We start from the raw sequence: 19,439 nt of genomic DNA, 5'->3' as shown, positions 1-19,439 counted from the left end.
AGCAAAGACCTATTCATGCAAAGCAACAAGATTACAATATATGTGGCTGTTTTCTTTTCTCATTTTTCCTAATTCTTATTACTTTTTTCTGATTTCGATTCGATTTTATCGATTATCAATCGCATTGATAGCAATCAAATACAATTCTGACAATAAAATAATGTGCAGGTGTAAATGAAAAATAAACGATCTGCACGAGAAAACAATTTTTGAAGCTTTTTCAATAAAATATACATTTTGTTATATCAGCTGAAACAACCACTGTAGAACAGCATGTTATGTAATCTACCCAAGTAGCAGTTTAATATTATAATTTTTGATTTTATCTAGCTGCATCTACGTTTTACGTCAAACAGTGTTCTAATTTTAGAAATTCCTAATCATCATCTTGGTAAGTGCATTTTTTTGCTTATTTTATTAGTTGAAAATTAAGCACTCTATTTTGGGATTCTGTACTTTGTCTCAATTTGAGAAAAATGTATATATGCCACTAATAGTTTAGCCAGGAAGTTGAAAGCGCATCATATTTCATGGTATTAATTTTCTCATGTCGTCGTATATTCGCATCACATTTCGCTCGTCAAAAACAAGTTTTACGCCAAATAAAATAAAGTATATTCGATAAAGCAATTGTGTTAGAAGTTCAACCCACCAAAAGAAAGATTAACTATACATATAGTATTATTTAACTTGTGATATTCAGAATTTACCACAACTTCCCCATGGCTTAATAGATAATTTCATTTTCTTACCACGTTTATATCAACTTGTCTGTATGTCTGTTCGGGTGGAATTTTGTAATCGATTTTAAACTAACTTCCCGACTAGCTACAGACTTCAAATTTGGCACAGAGTTCAAGAATTGGATGACAATGCATGGAAATGAAGAGAAAAAAGACGCACAAAGTAAAATAAAATTAAAATTAAAGAAAAATTAATATTTTCGCGATTGTCTTTTGTTGTCGATTCGATTATTTCATATTAGTTTCACATATCAGTTAAAAAAAATTGTGTACAGTGAGTGAAAAAAATGAGATTTTGGAAGTGAGTACAAAAAAAATCAAAATAAAAATAATATTTTTAAAAACCACGTTTTTGCAGTGGAAAATAATAATTAAAAGCCAAAAATTTGAACAACGAAAAACTTGGGGAGCATGAAATACATAACAGTACATACACAAATACATACACGCATTTTCTTACTCATACACATGCACAGCCACATACACATATACATTCAGATACAATTACAGATATACATACACATATTCTCATGAGCACACATACTGTTATGTATTTCGCCCCACGTTTTTCGTTTTTCAAATTTCTGTTTTTCAATTATTATTCTCCACTACAAAAACGTGGTTTTTAAAAATGTTATTTTTATTTTATTTTCTATAATTTTTTTTTTTGTTGAATTTCCATTATTTAAGTTAATAAAGACACGTTTTAAAAACCTAAGTATCAAGGTAAGAAACACGTGATTTCATAGAACCTTTAAAACATGAATTCGGTGGCAGACCTACCTAACATAAAAATCAAAGATAATTAATTCATAAAAACGAGTGAAAAACCCAATTTTTGATTGATTATAGCTACAAGCTGGAAGATCATTCATATCATAAAATATTTATCAAATCATATAAAAATAACTCTTTTTTCGGCATGTAACGTGTGAACCAGTGGCCGGAGTTGGTTTTAAAGTAGACTGTTAGGTCCGCCGTGTCTTCAAGCGTATGTGTACACCAAATTTGCGGCGGATTGGTTCAGACTAGCGGATTTGAATAAGGTACATGCATACACACTTTCTTTTGTTACACCTACACACATCTAAACATTCTGCTTAATTTATATTCATGAAAATTCGCGTTTTTAAAGGACTTCAAACTCGAAAGTAATTTACACCGAATTATGTAAATCGGGAGTACTTTTAAAAGTAAATTTGCGGCACAAAATTCCAACTCACAAGGAAATGTTTGAAATTTATATAAACATTCTGCTTAATTAATATTCATGAAAATTCGCGTTACTAAAGGACTTTAAACTCAAAAGTAATTTACACCGAATTATGTAAATCCGGAGTACTTTAAAAGGTAAATTCGAGGCTCAAAATTCCAACTCACAAGGAAATGTTTGAACTTTCAGGTGCAACAAAAAAATTCTTAATAAATGAAAAATGTGTTGTGATCATGGATTAAAATCCGTAAGTTTACACTGTTTGATTTCTGAAGAGCTCATGACCATGTAAAAAGTAAAGCAGTCGGGTGACAATCCGTTGTCGGCCAGGAGCACCATAGAAGCTAAAGCTACACACTTTCAAGACAGACGCTATAGTTGCAGCAATGTGGTCTATGCTGCGAGTCAACTATTTTGATTCCCCAGACAGGCTAATACCCATAGAACAATATGTAGGATGGGATTATGTGCCATTGGAATAGAATCCAATTTATACACTCGCCATATCAAGAACCATGCATAATAAGGGGTTGTCACAATAAGGGATTTAGGTTTACTATCTATAACATTATTATAAGGCGATCACTATTAAAAATAGCCTAAACTTATTACTTTCCTTATACTAACTTAGGTATATAAACCTTTAAAAAGTTACAGTAATTTTAGTTGGTTAATTGGATGCATTTTATAGGTACAATAGTCAGATACTCCTGTTATTTACTCTTTTTTGCTGTTTAGTTTAAAATTTCTTTTATGAGGTAGTTTCATATTTGGTTGCAAAAACTTTTTCCCAGAGAATTTTAAATGTAAATTAAAACTGGAGGGCTAGGGATAATACAATAATAAGTCTCATTTTCAATTATTTCAGATGAGCAGTTTTGAAAAAAAAACACCACGATTTCCATGTGGGATATTATTATCAGTACATTAAATAATTATCAGTGTAATATTATTAGCATAATACACATGTTATGTGTATTGTTCCTTCGAGTTACGAGAAATGCCACTAGATGGCAGCAGTACATCCTTTGTGTCCTGTTGCCATCTAGTGGCATTTCTCGTAACTTGCATGATACCTAACAGAAAAGAATATGAAAGAGTAAGTTTGCTGTAAAAATGTCACCGTTTAGAAATAGTGTGGCTTGTGATTATATTTTCCCTGGATCTTCAATTGTTCTATTGTAATCACAGTCCTGTTACGTTCTCTATTTTATTTTTATTTTTACTTCAAGAGAATAATTTAAAAGAAACAAGCTATATATTATTGATAAATTATAAATATATTTTCAGATAGAATTCCATTCAAACACTACATGAGGCTTTCTCAATGGCACATGAAAATGGTTGACCACAACAAAATAAAATGGACATTTTACCTCTTCATCGTGTTAATTGTCTTATTTACACTTCAGTTCGAAATGAAGTTATTTTCCTCTCTGACGTGCGTCTTTAAATCAGACATGCAGCAGCCATACCATAGGAATGTCATCATATTCGATGGAGGCAGTACTGGAACCAGAATGCACATATATCGATTTTATTTTGATTCAAGTAAGCAATCTTATTTCTGCTATTTAGTGGAGGCAATTGTAGTATAATGCATGAAATTAAATTTTATAATGTCCTGTCTTGAAATTCTAACCCTATAAAAAAACAACAAAAACTTCAATACAAACAAAATTCGTATATCCCCAGACCATATAAATTCGTTATCTATGAAGGCACTCTGGTTATTCAACCACATTAAAATTGGCGAGTGGCGGGAAAGCTGAGCGATGGAGTTCACTTTTTGTAAGTGAGGAAAGTTAATTGCACGAAATATGTGTAAATTTTTTTTCACGAATTCCTTTATTCATTACGATAGAAAGCTCTTTAAGAAGTCAGATTTTTTTCATTAATTTCTTTTTTAGAATGCTCCAAATGAGTTGTTTTTATTCACATTTCCCTGATTCTTCATTTCTTGTTTGCTTCCATTTCCTTTGACTTCTTACCCTAAACTGCGGGAATAAACTCTACCGGTTTTCGTTTAGCTCACTTTGCTCCCGACAACATGTCGCGGTGGAATATTACTTGTTATACTTGGAATAGTTTGTAATTTTTAATTTACATTTATCGGTTTAAATCTGGCACAAAAATAAAAAAAGAACATTACTAGCGATGGCTTCGAGATTTTTGTTCAAGTATTACTTTGAAGATGGTGTCTCACCTTCTCCAATAGAATTCTAATTTTTATCAAATAAACTGAAAAGGATAGAGACGTCTCACTTTCACTTTTATTTTACTGACTTAAATGCGATTGACTATATTTCAACTTTTAATTCTTATTGTATATGATATATTGACAGTGGAATACATTAATAAATGAATAATTGTGATTTATATATTAAAGATATATTTTAGCAAAGATTTAAAAGGGGCTGTATTTTACAAATATTCAAAATTTCTTGCAAGAAGATTTTAAAAGAAGTATTTTAACTTAATTTGATTTAAACGAACACTCAAAAGAAAAAATATTTAAAAAAGAAATAAATTTGAATAAATTAACTTTTGTTTAACATTGCATGGTTTTGGAGTAAGAAAAAAATTATTTTGCCAGGAGGTCTACTTTCAATCCAAAGTGAAATTAAAAGGAGAAGTAAACAAGGACTTTCTAAACTTGCTCATAAACCTTACAAAGTAAGTATTTTGTAGTACATGAAATTACAACGATTGATTAGGTATACACTTAGTTAATTAATTGGTTGAAATAAAATTTGAATAAATGATTCACGTTATTTTTTGAAGCAAGAAGCACTAAGAAAAATTGAAAAAAGATTGATGATTGATTGAATGTAGAGTTTAGTGACACGAAGTCCAAATTCAATCGAATCTCGTCTCTCGAATTGTAATTAAAAAATATATAAATCTTATTGGGCTATGATTTTTTAAAAAGGTAATCTTTATACCTTTTTAATTCATTATACTTTTATACCTTTATAACCTTTATACCTTTAACTGATAAAAAGATTTTAACAGACTTAAATTGGGTGCAATCTGGAGAGCACAAGGTTTAAAAATGGACGTGCTGCTCCAAACAATATGTTAAAACAGATCAAAAACATAAAGTGCATGCTACAATTTATCCTTTATTTCAGTACGTTTTAGGAAATAAGTTGAGTAAATTGTCTATAGATGACTATTATGGCATAAATACTCGTTTTTCTCTGGGAGTTTAATAGCAATTCCTTTCATTCCATGATTTTCTTATTCTGAATTAAAAACCATTTTCATTAAAAAAAAATAAAGGGCTTCAATTGAATATTCAAAATACGCTTTTTTCCACTCTTCGTAAGCAAATGAATTTAGAGTATACTTTGTTCTGCATATGAATAAAGCAAAAAAACATGAATAAAGCACAAATAAAATTTTAAAAAATGGACGTACTGTAGTTCCAGTTCTATAATATATCCGAACTTATAGATCCGAAGCTGATGTCTATTTCTGTACCGTTATTTCCGCTTTATTCGCGTTGTTTTGTTTTATTCAGCTGTATGCTAATATTAATATTTTTTTTTTTTTTTTTTTTTTTTTTTTGCAAAAACGAAATTCGCTTTCGACAAAATTTTAAATTAAATTATTGCTAAATCCTTTATAAAGTAATATGATATTTTTTTCATAAGGCAGCTAGTGTTGTCGCTTATTTGTTGAACAGAGCCGAAGAATATATCCCTTACGAAGAATGGAATGAAACAAGTGTAGCCTTCATAGCTACGGCTAGTTTTAGAACACTTGCGAAAGAAGACACAAGCTCTGTTTTAAGAGAGGTGAGATATGTTTAACAGTGTTTTTAAAATTCTTTCGCCAAGCAAATGTTTAGGTTCCTTTTCTAAGAGGCATTTTAAACTACATGGGGGGAAAAAGTATGGTCAAATCTACCAGAATAGTGCAAAATTTGCCTTGTATCTGGCTCTATGGGAACACCCAACAGCTCTGTTCTTTTTACCGAACACTTTGGTAATAATTTTAGTAAAATTAACAATCAAATAAAGTTTTATAATGCGTCAGAAAATTTGGAAAATGTCGTAAAATTTGTTACTTTTATCATGATACTTTAGAGCGAAGCATAAAAACCATTTATTCGGTTAAATTTACTCCTCAGTTTTGCATATTTTACTAAATATGTAGTAAGAAGAACTATTATTTTAAAACCCAGAATTGTCGGTTTTTCATATTGACATTTTGCGCTGCTTGCGGAATTAGAATAGAGTGTACAGGTTAAAGGTAGGTCAAACTTGACCTAAAAGCCATTAATAGCTAACTGTTGCAAACTCGCTGAAGTTATGAAAATTGCATTATTTCCTGTGGTAACATAATCTTCGAATAACAATCTAGATTAATGTTTCGTTTTGTTTTGTTTTGCAAAAAACACTATTAGAGATTCATTGCGCTAGTGTGAACAGTGCTCAGAAAAAAAAATACATATACTTCTACAAAAGGAAAATGGTATTTATGGTATTTATGGAGGAAAAATGGTATTTATCTACACCATTTTTAGAAGTTTCCTCTAAATCAAATGTAATTTACCTAACTTTTAAAAACATTTACCTTTTCATATTTAGCTGTTTTATATTACACAGGAAGAAAAACCAGTAGAATTAAAATTTTAGCAATTTCTAAACGCGGGACAACTTGTCCGTTTATTAAAGGCTCAGTAGAATCTTGTTTGTTTTTTTTATTTGCAAGTATATATATATGAAAAGAATTTATTCTCCTTAAACTACGAATTTATTAATTCCTTATGATAGTTTTGTTAGATCTGACTAAAATAAAATTATTTCCTCCCTTTCAGTGCTTTGAAAAACATAATTTATGAAATTTTTCTTTTATTTTAAATGTTTCACTACTTGCAGACTTTATGTTACAGATAGCGAAGGTGATTGAAATTTCTCCATTTCTTCATAATAACGAAAGTGCAACTATACTTTCAGGAGAAAAGGAAGGTATCTTAAAATTTCTAATTAAATCCTTTATTTATTATTTAACAAAAATAAAATCGAGTTACATTTGTTCTTAACTAGGAAGCTCCTTTCTCTCTTGCTTTACTCACCTTCTGTTCAATAGATTTTTTTTTATTGGTGATAAGCAGTCTCTTTCATTTGAACTAAAAACCCTAAAAAATAAATTTCCTGTTTGTACGCCTTTGAACTGTTAATCTTATTTATGTAATTTTTCTCAATTTTACATTTTCTAGTATTTATCGTCAAAAATTGCATTAAATTGTCTCAGAAATAAACTTATTTCGTTATTTAATTATTTCGCTGACAAATCGGCGAACGTGGCAAGTTAGTCGTCAAATTATTCAAATATGAAAAAAATAGCTACTTTTAAGCCTATTTTAATGCAGTTTTTAACCATAAATATTAGAGTATATCAAAAAAGATAAATAAGAGAATTGGATTAAAGGTGCACGAACAAGAAATTAATAATGGGAAGGAACCATACCGGCGCACCATGTCCTTTCCGGCCATGGATTCTTATAAAATTCTCATTCCTGATATTCTACGCTTTAAATTTGTCGAAACAATTTAGACTCAAACTGTAGACCATATACAATTCTACCTAAAGGCAAGAGGAAAATTCTTAAGAAAAATTTGTCCAAAATTTCTTAAAATGATTTGAGAATTTAGAAATAACTTAAAGCAGTTTTGATGAAAAAAGTGAAATGTATGTTAAAAATATTTTTATTTCGTAATTAATTTTTTAAATAATTCAAAAATTTAATTTTTTGTACTAACTTTCACCTATGTTCAAACCTACTTGCGTCCCCGACTGTTGGTATAAGGCTTTTTATCTAAACTCATGTTTGTAAAAATTGCAACACCATGAAGGAATCGTCATAATTAAATGAAATTTTATACACAGCTGACTAGTAGTAGTACAAATAAATTATTAAACTTTCAAAGCGAACAAACAATAACAAGAGATCAAAATCAATATTTTGTGTAACCACCACACGCCGCAATAAGTGCTGCTACACGACGTGGCATGGAGTCAAACAAATTTTGAATGTCTGTCTGAGGAAAAGCATTCCATATTGTTTGTATGCGTACCCAAAGTTCGTCTGTAGAAGCAACAGGACGAGGATCACGAGTGAGACGCCGACCAACGAAATCCCACGCATGTTTAATCGGCGACATATCCGGGGAATGCGCAGGCCAAGGAAGAAGCTGTACCTGCCTCGATGCAAGGAAGGATTGAACAGTCCTAGCAATATCAGGGCGGGCATTGTACTGTTGAAATACAGCGCCTGCCAAGGCTTGTAGGAAGGGAACAGCTTGGGGCTGTAGATCTTCACTGATGTACCGGTTGCTGTTCAGATTACCCACAATTCGTAGCAATTGAGATCGTCCATGATATGCTATGGCACCCCAGACCATAACTCCGGGTGTTCGTCCGCTGTGGCGCTCGATAACGCACTCCGGAAGGTGGCGTTCACCGGCATAGCGTCTGACACGAATGCGGCCATCATGGTACCACAAATTAAAGCGGGATTCGTCAGAAAACACGACACGCTGCCAATCAGCACGCCAGTTCCTACGCTGGTTGGCCCATTGCAGCCGCAGGCGGCGATGGTTTAGCGTGAGGGGGATCCTGTATAAAGGAGTCCCTTGCGCGCAGTCCACACTTCAGCAGACGTCTATGAATTGATGAAGCACACAATGAAACACCTGTAGCTATTGACCACTGTGCTGCCAGTTGTCTAGAGGGTGCCGTACGGTCAGTCAGCGCCATGCGGACCAGGTGTCTATCGTCGCTAGCTGACGTGACATTTCGGGGTCCACTCCCGGATTTCCGAGTTGTCTGACACTCGTTCGGCCACTGCTTCCAAGCATGCATCACTGTGCTGCTGTTACGCTGCACACGAGCAGCTACTGCACGATAAGATAATCCAGCTTCCCGAAGGCCGATGATTATCCCCCGTTCAAACTCCGTAAGTTGTTGAAAACTCGCTCTCTTTCGTCGAAGAGACATAAGTAACGACTAAGCTAACGTTTACCACAAGCAGACTACCACCGATAACCATACACGCCTCGCTACAGCCGTCTATTTATTCGAATCCATCAGCCATTCAGAGGGCGCTGCTCAGCATGCGTTACGGGTTTGAAATTCTAATCATTTGCATATCATGCTCTACTTTGCATTTCCTGAAAATTTCAGCTCACTCGCATAAGTCCTTCATGGTGTTGCACTTTTCACAAACATGAGTTTATATAAAACTTGCTTGCACAAAAAGTATATATATATATGTGATACTATGAGCTTAAAAATATTGTTAAAAAAATAAAATAATAAGAATAATTCTTTTCAGCTCTTTTTGCGTGGTATGCTTTGAACTTCTTATTAGGTAATTCATTTTTTTAATATATAAAAAAAAATACAAACATTAAATTACTTCAATAACATCCTTTCATAACTTATTATAATGTTGTTTTGTGCCAGGTAGCAGAATTTACATAGTTAATCTACAACATTATCTTCAAAGTAACGCAGTCAGGAATAGATTACTATTCGAAATATTAAGCTTTATCTAACATATATTGCACACAATTCGTAAGCATTAAATATAATAAAGTTATACACAAAAACTTTATGTTGCTTAAATTTAGTTTGAATTTTTTACAATCATACGGAGAAACAAATTATTGAAAAATTGTCGTACTGTATGGACATGACATTTCTGATTTTAAAGAAATTATAATTTTGGTACATTTGGTAATTTTTCCGTTCATTTGATAATGGTTTACCAGAAATTCTAATTTTCAAAATCGCAGTTCTTATTGCCGTACATTTAATAAAAAAATACAAAACTAAAAAGTAAATTTATCTTATAAACAGGTTTTATTCTTTAAGTAATCGAATAAACGATTTTTATACTATACTCTATGGTTTCATGATAAAGTTGGGCATTTTCCCAAATTTTATCTCCTATTATAAAACCTTAATTTAATGTTAATTTTACCAAATTCATTGCCCAAGCTCTTTGGCAATAATTACTGAGTTTTTTGGTATTCCTATAAAGCTAGAACACGTTACATTTTACCATATTCTGGGATTTTTAGCCATGTTTTTTTTTCTCAGTACATACTTTAGTTTAGCCTAAATGAAGGTAAACCAATGAAGAAATTAAAAGGAAAAGCTTAACATGCGTATGAGAGTATTAAAATAAAATCTTCTCATTTTAAAAGAAGAAATTGACAGAATTGTAATTCACGGTGTTCTGATACTAAATTGCCTATTTGAAGTTTTCAAATGAAAATCATTACCATACCATCACAGGTACTATGCAAAGAAATAATAACCGAAAAATAAACATTACACAAATGTATTTTTCCGGTTTCATATTTAACAAATAAGGAAGACTATTCCTTATTTTCAATAAATAAAGACAGAAAATTTTACTTATCCTCAGTTTCATCTGCTATTCTTTATTTGTTATTGTTCCTGTTTGTTGTTTTAATGTGAGGGATTTAATATTTTAATCTGCAATAATCTTCAATAATCTGCAGCGCCCTCTACTTTGCTGGGGATATAACTGCTACCAGGGCTAAGTGTAATATTTAAACAAAAAGTTGATTAAAGATCACATTTTTTAGATCAGCAGAATGATGCCAGTCAAACCACTGTATTATTAGATGTTGGTGGACAGTCAGTGCAAATTGCTTTTGCTGAAGATAGTCAAAATATCGAATATAAATCCTTGACCAATCTGCAACAGAAATCTATGACTTTATACACCCGAAGGTAAGCAAGAATTATCATTAATATCGGTTTCACAAATTTTTTTTTAATTAATACAGTTTGAAGTTCAATTGTTAAAATTACTCTGTCACTGTAATGACTATTTTTTTTAAAAGTATAATTGGAAAAAATATTTTAAAAGAGCATATTAAATAATTTAATTTGTTACATATTGAGGCAATAAATGGGATTACACTTGCCGGTGCATTACATGGATATTACTGTTATGAATCCCATTTCGTACGCTAGCGGCTAGAATTGAATTGAATGTAGATTTTAAATGTCAAAAAAAATAGAATTGATTATACTAAAAATAAAAACCAAAACGTAAAAATTTCATAATATTGCTAAAATAAACCATGCGTTTTGTATGCTAGAATTAGGAAGATAGTATATTTTTAGCATCACAAAAGCTGGAATCAACTAAACTACGCCAAATGTAAATGAGATTTCGTACTCCAGTAGAATAAATCTATGCAATGGTATCTTAAACCAAGTCTGATGCGATAATGAGATCAAAAAATTTGAAAAAAAAATTATGTCGAAACATAGGAATTAAGGTTAAAAAAAAAAAGCAAACCTCCTTGGATGTAAAAGAGCTTTGGATGACTTTTTCAATTTCCACTTCATTAATTGAATGGATAGAGCTTTGAAGTTAACTGATCACAATAAAAAGGTCAAAAGATGGATATGCTGAGCCCACCAAATGGCTTTAATATAGATCAGAACAGCATGAACATATGCTCATCACTTATATTTATTACTAATGCAGATTTCATTTCAACGCAGATACCTATTTTTACTACTATTTTATACTCTTTGTAAATGGAATAGAAGATTACTATAAAATAGACAATTACACGATTTCTCCACTCTCCACACTTTCATCCTTCCTGTACTCATGGTTTTGGCAAATCTTTCTTTTTTCCTCACTGCAGAACCCTTGCAGTTGAAATACACTGGCGTGAGGAAAAAACAAGATTTGCTTACACCATGGTATCCGAAAGGGGTGAAAATTTTAAAAAATTGAGGAACACTGATCCAGGAGATGCTCAATCTATTTTCAAAGGAGTAAAATATTCGATTATTTAAAAATTAAAAAAAGAATGCATTTATTGTATACAAACTATTTAATTTTTATTATTCATATTATTATGCGAGTAAAATACAGCAGAAAAGAAATTTGTTGTTACATTTATGATCAGTACCTTTATGTATTAAGTTGCTAAATCTAATTTTAAATTAGTTACTTAGGTATTGGTCTCGTGAATGCAGGGTTTTCTCTCGGCCATATTGTGCCTCGTCCTAGACAAGTAGGTAAGATTTTAAAAAATAAATTGATTGCTTCATTTTAATGGAAATGTATTTTGTTTTAATCAAAGAGTTTTTCTTTTGGTCCGCGCAAACTGACAGTCAACCTATCGAAAATTGGTTTACAACGCAAATTTTAAATGAAAATTCTCCCAGTTTAGAAGGCAATTTTCTTTTTACTAAATTGACTTTTGCTTACTAAAAGACAAAAAATATTTCCCAATTAAAAGTATATTTTCTGTGAAACATTAATCAAACTATACTGCTTCCTCGATTTACAATAAATAATCAATGGTTATTTCAAACAGCAGCTGATTAGGGTAATCAGGAAAAAGTGCGGGGATTACCAGGAAACGGCAATTAACGCTGAAAAAAAAAGTATATATATATATACTTTTATATGTATATATATATATATATATATATATATATATATATATATATATATATATATATATATATATATATATATATATATACTTTTATATATATATATATATATATATATATATATATATATATATATATATATATATATATATATATATACGATTTCCAAACAGCCACGAAGAAGGGGTCTTTTTGAAACATGTATGAATATCTCAGTAAACTGCATGATTATCTCGGATACTTATGTATGTTTTGCATTTATTGTTTACACTGTCCACTAAAGTATCGGGGTGTCCTTGGAGGATATTGCCCCACACCTATCTCAAGGCGGTTATCAGCTCATACGTAGTTCACGCCTACCAAGGACATCTCAGACAGTATCTATAGAATTCAGGTCTGGGGAGTACGCAGGCCATCGCATACGGACAATATCTTCACTTACTTTCCAGTGTGCCCGATACTTTAACACTCTCATCTGGCAGCATATTCTCGTTCCTGAACAAAAACTCTAGACCTTCCACATTCCTGAAAAGACGATATATATTTTGATGCTAGTCCAATTTCGGTCTCCAAATATAAAATCATCTTCTCAAATAGAAATATAAAGCGAGTCTGAAAGAAGAGTCTAAAAGCCGATTTCCCTCTATCATTTCAACTGGGATCATTAAAAAATAGCATCAATTACCAATAAAAAAATAATTAGTTATTAATTGTAAAATTATAAATATAATCGTAAAGAGAAAAAAGAAAGATAGAACAGTAAAGATAAATGAGGAGAAGGGAAAAGGGGAGACCACATGGGTGGCTTGAAGTTTGTAATCTGCTTAGCGGAAGAAAGTAAATCACTAATACGTTCTACTTTCAGTGTTCTTTTCCAGAGTTCTTTTTTAAATTGAAGAGTACGACACGAATTATTTTTTTTAAAAAGATTTATTTTTGCCAACTGTTTTTTTTTAATTATCATATTATTTGTAATAATTGCACAGTGAAAAATATTTTTTTTTCAGCTTTGTTCGAAAAAGATGGGAAAATCTCATTTTTTAGCCCATGCATGCATCCTAATGAAACGTTTTTCACGGAGCAGAATTTTAAAGGAATACTTGTAAAGTAAAAGTTGTTTAGTTTTTCTATTTTGTCTTCGTGCAATTTTTTATTTAAATATGTCACTTATATTGTGGGCAAAACGATCATAATTTGTCCCAGTAATCCCTTCCAAGATTTTCCAATCCAGCGGCTTTTAACGACTATTTCTCCTGTTTGGCGTTACCTTAAATAAAAAAAACAAACAAAAAATTTTGACTTTACTTTAGTTCAGTTATGTCTTTGCCCAACAGTTACCGAAAAGGTTTTGGCATATTCGAAAACGCAGTAGGCTTTCTCCTGCATGAATGACATTTTGTTTAACAGCGCCTCTAGCGGCGAATTCGTCATTCGACGATTTTTCCCTGTTGCCAAATAGAACTTGTATAATTGTAGTTGCAGAATAAATTCGTTTCGGCTGAATAAATCCATTACGGCAGTCACACTGCGCTATTCTTTTTGTCCCATTCAATATGAAACACCCTGTATTATAAAAATCCCGGACCTTAATCAGTGTCATATCACTATACTGAACTTAATCACTATAAAATTGTGGCGTAACTGCCGCTACAATTATTAAACATCAATTCACTAGTATATAGGACATGCTACCTCGATTCAATCTGGAGGTACCTTTTGATAGTTGATGACTCCTTTCCCCACATTGGTGACCTGCGGACATGATATAAACTCTCATCGAGAGTAACGCCCACCTTGGTTTAAACACCCTTAATTCTATAGATGGTTCACAAATAGCCGTTGACTTGACATTTGTGAATGCCTCCTTCTCGCGCTGTTGCCTGTCAGTTTCATTTACACGCAACGGGTTCCTGCACATACTCAACTGCTAATAGCAACACAGGAGAGACAACCATGAACTTAATACAGCTCTCACAGCAAACGCTCAAAACTCTGTAAGCTTAATACAGCTCTAATCACAAGGGCCCAAAATCCCGTGAACTTAATACAGCTCTCTCGGTCTTTCGCAAATACGGCAACTAGTGTTTTCCGTACATCGAATTCCAGCGCTGAAAAATTCTGGTGGTACCAATCGATCTTGAGGTACCTTTTCATAGATGAAGGTTGGTATAACCCACAGTTTTGGTGTATAATTGCCAGCATTTCCGGTATCTTAAAATGCATTTAATTTACCTCAATGCCAAAAAGGTGACAACTATGCAAACAAATTGTTTTTCAATGTATTTTCTATACAACCTATATTTAATTTACCTCATCTAATTTACCTATATCCTATATTTAATTTACCTCAACGCCAAAAAGGTGGCAACTATGCAAACAAAATTCTTCACAATGTATTTCCTATACAGCAGCTAACTTAATTCCGTATTATTAAATACCTATTTAGTTTATTTATTTGTAATGATGAGTTATTTATTTACAGGAATCAAACTAAAAGAGAATATGGTTTTGACAACTGCTACGAAGCTGCTGTTGAATTTTTAGGTGACATTATCCATAAGCCCATTGAATTTGAAAAGCAAGAAATCTACGCACTTTCGGCTCTGGTCAATCGTGCGGCTGCGTTCAAACTCATTGGTAGGTTTTCTTAATACTTAGTTAGGAGTTATTGGAACAAGAGCTTAAGGGAAAGAAATTTAAAAACATTATAATGACATAAAATAATAATGCGGGTACATAACGCCAAACCTGGCACTAAAAAAAGGAATCAGCTCCAAAATTTAGCGGCATCAGATACCGAAACCTTAGATAAGGCAATGTAATTGTTGTCGTATGCCATTAAGGCACTGGGGATAGGGTTGTACTTGTTTTCCAGTGGCGCCATCTATGGCCAAGAATTTGACTTCTGACTCACCCGTTTATAGGATAGACTCATTAATTTATCCACTGATCGTAATTTTGATCTGAACCAGAAAACGATCAATCTCCATTCCAGTACCCCCATAGGAATAATTTGTTATAGGAATATGGAGGAGTTTGTGATTCGGCAGATTTAACGTACACCAATCACCATTTACTACACGGGAGTCTTCGGCCGGTTGGATTCAAACTCCTGTTGGATTCAAACTGTCTTTTACGAACGTGAGTTCAGCTCCCTACCAAACACGCCATCTCGGCCCCAAGATAAGACAATCAAACTGTGTTATAAAATAAGTGTAACAGGGGTAAAAAGAAATTACTGTGCTACGCAAAAAGATTATATTGTCTCGAGTTAGAAAAGCCAATGTTTATTTATGAGCCTTTTAAAAATGAAAGGAACTAAAATGGGTCAATATTACATACTAGTTTTGTTTTTGTACTTCAATGACAGGTTCGCTATAACAAAATAACAACCCATAACAAAACGCGAAAACAAGTAATAAAACTTACTTCCATTCTACTAAATTTTCAGTAACTGGCATTCGTGAACGTAAAGATTGAAACTTGCAATCAAACTTTTATCCACTTTTCGACTAGCTAATGTATTCAAATTTAAACTGGAGCTCTTTACCTGAAGCGACTGTTTTTCAACTTTTGTAAACAGTTTTTATCCCAAACAAACTGTTAGTCACTTTCCACCACAAAATACACCATTTAAAGAGCAAAAACTACTTGGTCTAAAAAGGAAAAAAATCATAATTCTATTTTTGTCACATCTGAATAGGAAAACGCAAGGCCAATCACTTTTGAAAGACGTAGGGGGTAATATTCGGTGATAATAAGTGACGCGACGTGCGTGAAAGTGACGTGCACTATGCTTTTCGTCTCATGTCCAGCAATAGTAGAATTATTTTCTTGTTTTTTAGCCCACTTGGAAAATGTAGTTTGAAATGTTTCTTTTTTTTTCTTCATCTAAATATCAATGCAAAAATATTCTCTTTTGTTGTTTCAGCGTATTATGTGTATAAAACCTTACACTTAAAAAAGTTTTCAAGCTAGAGGGGCAGGATGTTTCAAATATTTTTGTAAAAAATTGAAACGTACAGCCGTTTTAGTTATTTAACGTTTACATGCAATTAACATACTTTAAATAACTTTTTACCCATTTTTTATAGACAAAAAAGGTAATAACAATTGTACTGTTAGTCAGTTTGCCAATGCCTGCAAAGATTATTGTGAGAATTCAATACCTGTACAACCATTCCTTTGTCTTGAATGTACTTATATTACGGTACTTTGGAAGCATGGATTAGAACTTAAAGACGAAAAAGTAATCAAGGTAAGCTATCAAAACAAAGGAACCTTGTTTATTTGCTTCTTTTTAGGTTAATTAAACTCGGGGATTTAGCCTCCTGTCCCTTCACTCTCCCTAACCCTAACCTCCAAAAAATTACTTTATATTTTGCTCGTTCGCCATATTTTTTCTTAGAAGTTATGTTTTTATTCATTTCCACGAATGCGCTATGAAACTTTTCTAGGGATCTCAAATCCTTCTAAAGACACACTGAAAATAGGAAGTGTAGTTATTATTAATGTAATATCTTGGAAACTGAGATTCTATAAACTTTTTCAGCGATGTCACTGCATAAAACTTAGTGAAACATATGTTTATGTTACTAAGTTTAATTTTTAATTACTACAAAAGATAATGGGTTCCCAATTTCCTGGAGATTTTTTAGCAATAGTACAGATATTTATTTTTACCATGTAGTCAATATTTTACGCATTTGTCTCCCCTTCGTAGGTCACAGTCAGTGTCAGAGCTGACACCCTTTTTGTAGTTTCTTAAACTTTGGATTTAAACTCTAGCTCAAATTTTGTACTTCATAATAAATAGTTCTTAAAAACACTAGAGCCTATAGTAGATTATAGATATAGTTACTCCTTAGTAACACAACTATATTTATTTAGTTTAACTACATATTTTTCTGTCCTAACCAAATTCTTCAATCTATTCATCAACTTCTCTTAAACATAATGAATAACTTTTTTTAAGAATATTATTTCTCATTAGTTAGTTTTGAGTTTGTAGTATAAAAGTCAAAGTAGACAATGCGCACCTAACACTTGGTTTACATTAAGACAGTGGCCTATACTTTTGGAATTATGCATTTAACCTTTAATAGTTACCCACCCAATTGTATTGTATACATTTTGACCCGTGGGTTACTATTAATAGGTGAAAATGATCCATGGTTATAATGATCTGAATATACACTCTATAACAAAAAATCGACGCACCAAGAAGCAATCATCCGATTGCTTTGAAATTTCGTATGCATGAATTTTTTGAACAGATATGGCTGGAATGATGCCGACTGGTGACGTACAGTCTTTAGCGACGAATCCCGTTTCCAACTGTGTCCTGACGATCATCGAAGACGTGTTTGGAGACGCACAGGCAGAGGGAGGATCCTGCCTTCACTATTGCACGCCACACTGTCCCTCAACAAGGCATTATAGTCTGGGGTGCCATTTCCTTTGACAACCGGACCCCTTTGGTCGTCATTAGAGGTACGGTACACTTACTGCACAGCGGTACGTCGACGACATCCTAAGACCTGTTTTGCTACCGTTACTTTTGCAGCTCCCTGGGCTGGTTTTTCAGCAGGACAATGCCAGACCACATACGGCACGTGCTGCTGTGAACTGTCTGCAAACTCTTCCTTGACCTGCCAGATCACCAGATCTCTCTCCCATCGAACATGTCTGGGATATGATGGGAAGGCGATTGCATCTGGCACGGAATGTTGATAACCTCGTTCGACAATTGGATCGAATTTGGCAGGAAATACCGCAAGAGAGCATCCGGGAGCTTTATCGGTCTATGCCACGCCGTGTGGCAGCTTATATCCAGGCTAGAAGTGGGTCAACACCTTATTGAACTTGTTACTGTAACTCTGCAATAAATTATTCAATTGTTCTGAAATTTAAATCATTTACTATTCTGTACATTGTCTTCTTATCCACCAATTTTCGTTTTAATAAACTCCTTCTTGGTGCGTCGATTTTTTTTTGTTATAGAGTGTATAATACAATTGAGTAGATATCCATTAAAGGTGAAGATTGTGAACTAGATTTTGTATAATATTATTAATTATTAATTTCTTTCTATAGTTCATTAAAAGTATACAAGGAATTGAGACAAAATGGACTTTAGGTGCAGCTCTTAACATGCTGACATAAAAATGGCATTTCTTCAGATAAAAATATGGAAGCAGTTCGTCTGTGGAATATGTATAGGCTACAACTTTGAAAAAATCTTTCAACCAAATTTAAAAAAAAGCTTTTTTTAATGCTTGAGAGAATGTGTTATTTTCTTCTGTTTGTGTACAGAAATAAATCATTATATTTTTAGTCTCGGAATTCATGTTAATTGCACCGAACATTGTCTTCGTTTCTACTTATTAAACTTATTGTTTTATTTAACTGAATATTTCCGATTTCTAATTATCAGAATATAATATTTTTTCATTAAAAGCTAAAAAGTGTTTTTTTCCTCACAAGCCAAAAATTTTTCAAATTAAAAATTTGGTTTAAATGTTTTTGAAGTACCCAGTATCCATAAGATACTAAATAAGATTGTGGTCTGGGGACTGGGGTGTCTATGATCCAAAGTCTTCCTCGTCTGATCAAAGAGATTTCTTCGTTTTTAAGAAAACCATTTCCCTTTATATGTTCCGAGCAAATTTTGCACGGATTTCGGCAAAATTAAAGAAATATTTCGTCACTCGATTTTTTACCTAAGTAAAAAGAGCATGTGATGCTTTAGGTATCTAATTTCTCTAATTACCATTTTATATTTTATTTTATAACCGTAGTTGTACAGCCGACCCAATTTATTGGATTTACGACTACTGACAATCACTTCGTAGCCTTGCAATTTTGAACCCAATCATCACTCCTGGATCAACTATTGGGCGAAATTTAACTTCGTGTAAGACTTTTTTGATGGAACTAATCCACATTTGCGTTACATGGAAGGAAAAACCACGAAAACCTCCTCAGTTAGCCTGACGCAAGGG

General features: G+C 32.5%; 1 protein-coding gene across 4 annotated transcripts; it reads left to right on the top strand.

The window, feature by feature from the left end:
- The first annotated feature begins 211 nt into the window (after positions 1 to 211).
- LOC147808229 (ectonucleoside triphosphate diphosphohydrolase 5-like) lies at positions 212 to 18,769 on the top strand. 4 transcript variants are annotated; one of them, XM_087166249.1, is made up of 12 exons: positions 212 to 391; positions 3,247 to 3,507; positions 4,553 to 4,632; positions 5,616 to 5,759; positions 6,860 to 6,935; positions 9,305 to 9,340; positions 10,590 to 10,737; positions 11,981 to 12,051; positions 13,443 to 13,542; positions 14,918 to 15,072; positions 16,530 to 16,693; positions 18,532 to 18,769. In XM_087166249.1, exons 2-12 carry the CDS (start codon positions 3,270 to 3,272, stop codon positions 18,598 to 18,600), a joined length of 1,281 nt encoding a protein of 426 aa, XP_087022375.1. In that variant the 5' UTR covers positions 212 to 391; positions 3,247 to 3,269; the 3' UTR covers positions 18,601 to 18,769. The 4 variants fall into 4 exon arrangements, with proteins under 4 accessions (XP_087022375.1, XP_087022376.1, XP_087022377.1 ...); XM_087166250.1 differs by having other exon boundaries at positions 252 to 391; positions 3,251 to 3,507; XM_087166251.1 differs by having other exon boundaries at positions 252 to 391; positions 11,981 to 12,047; positions 13,443 to 13,537.
- Positions 18,770 to 19,439: the final 670 nt, after the last annotated feature.

Source organism: Parasteatoda tepidariorum, chromosome 6 (assembly GCF_982258835.1).
Source record: "Parasteatoda tepidariorum strain Cologne lab strain chromosome 6, Ptep-v5.0, whole genome shotgun sequence".
Lineage (NCBI taxonomy): Eukaryota > Metazoa > Arthropoda > Arachnida > Araneae > Theridiidae > Parasteatoda > Parasteatoda tepidariorum.
Note: the sequence above shows the minus strand (reverse complement) of the source record. Positions and strands in the feature narration are given on the sequence as shown.

Coding starts and splice junctions, on each gene's coding strand:
- LOC147808229 (XM_087166249.1), top strand. CDS start 3,270: ATGAGGCTTTCTCAATGGCACATGAAAATGGTTGACCACAACAAAATA. Junction 4,633..5,615: donor TTGCTCATAAACCTTACAAA/GTAAGTATTTTG, acceptor TTTTTTCATAAG/GCAGCTAGTGTTGTCGCTTA. Junction 13,543..14,917: donor TTTAAAGGAATACTTGTAAA/GTAAAAGTTGTT, acceptor ATTTATTTACAG/GAATCAAACTAAAAGAGAAT.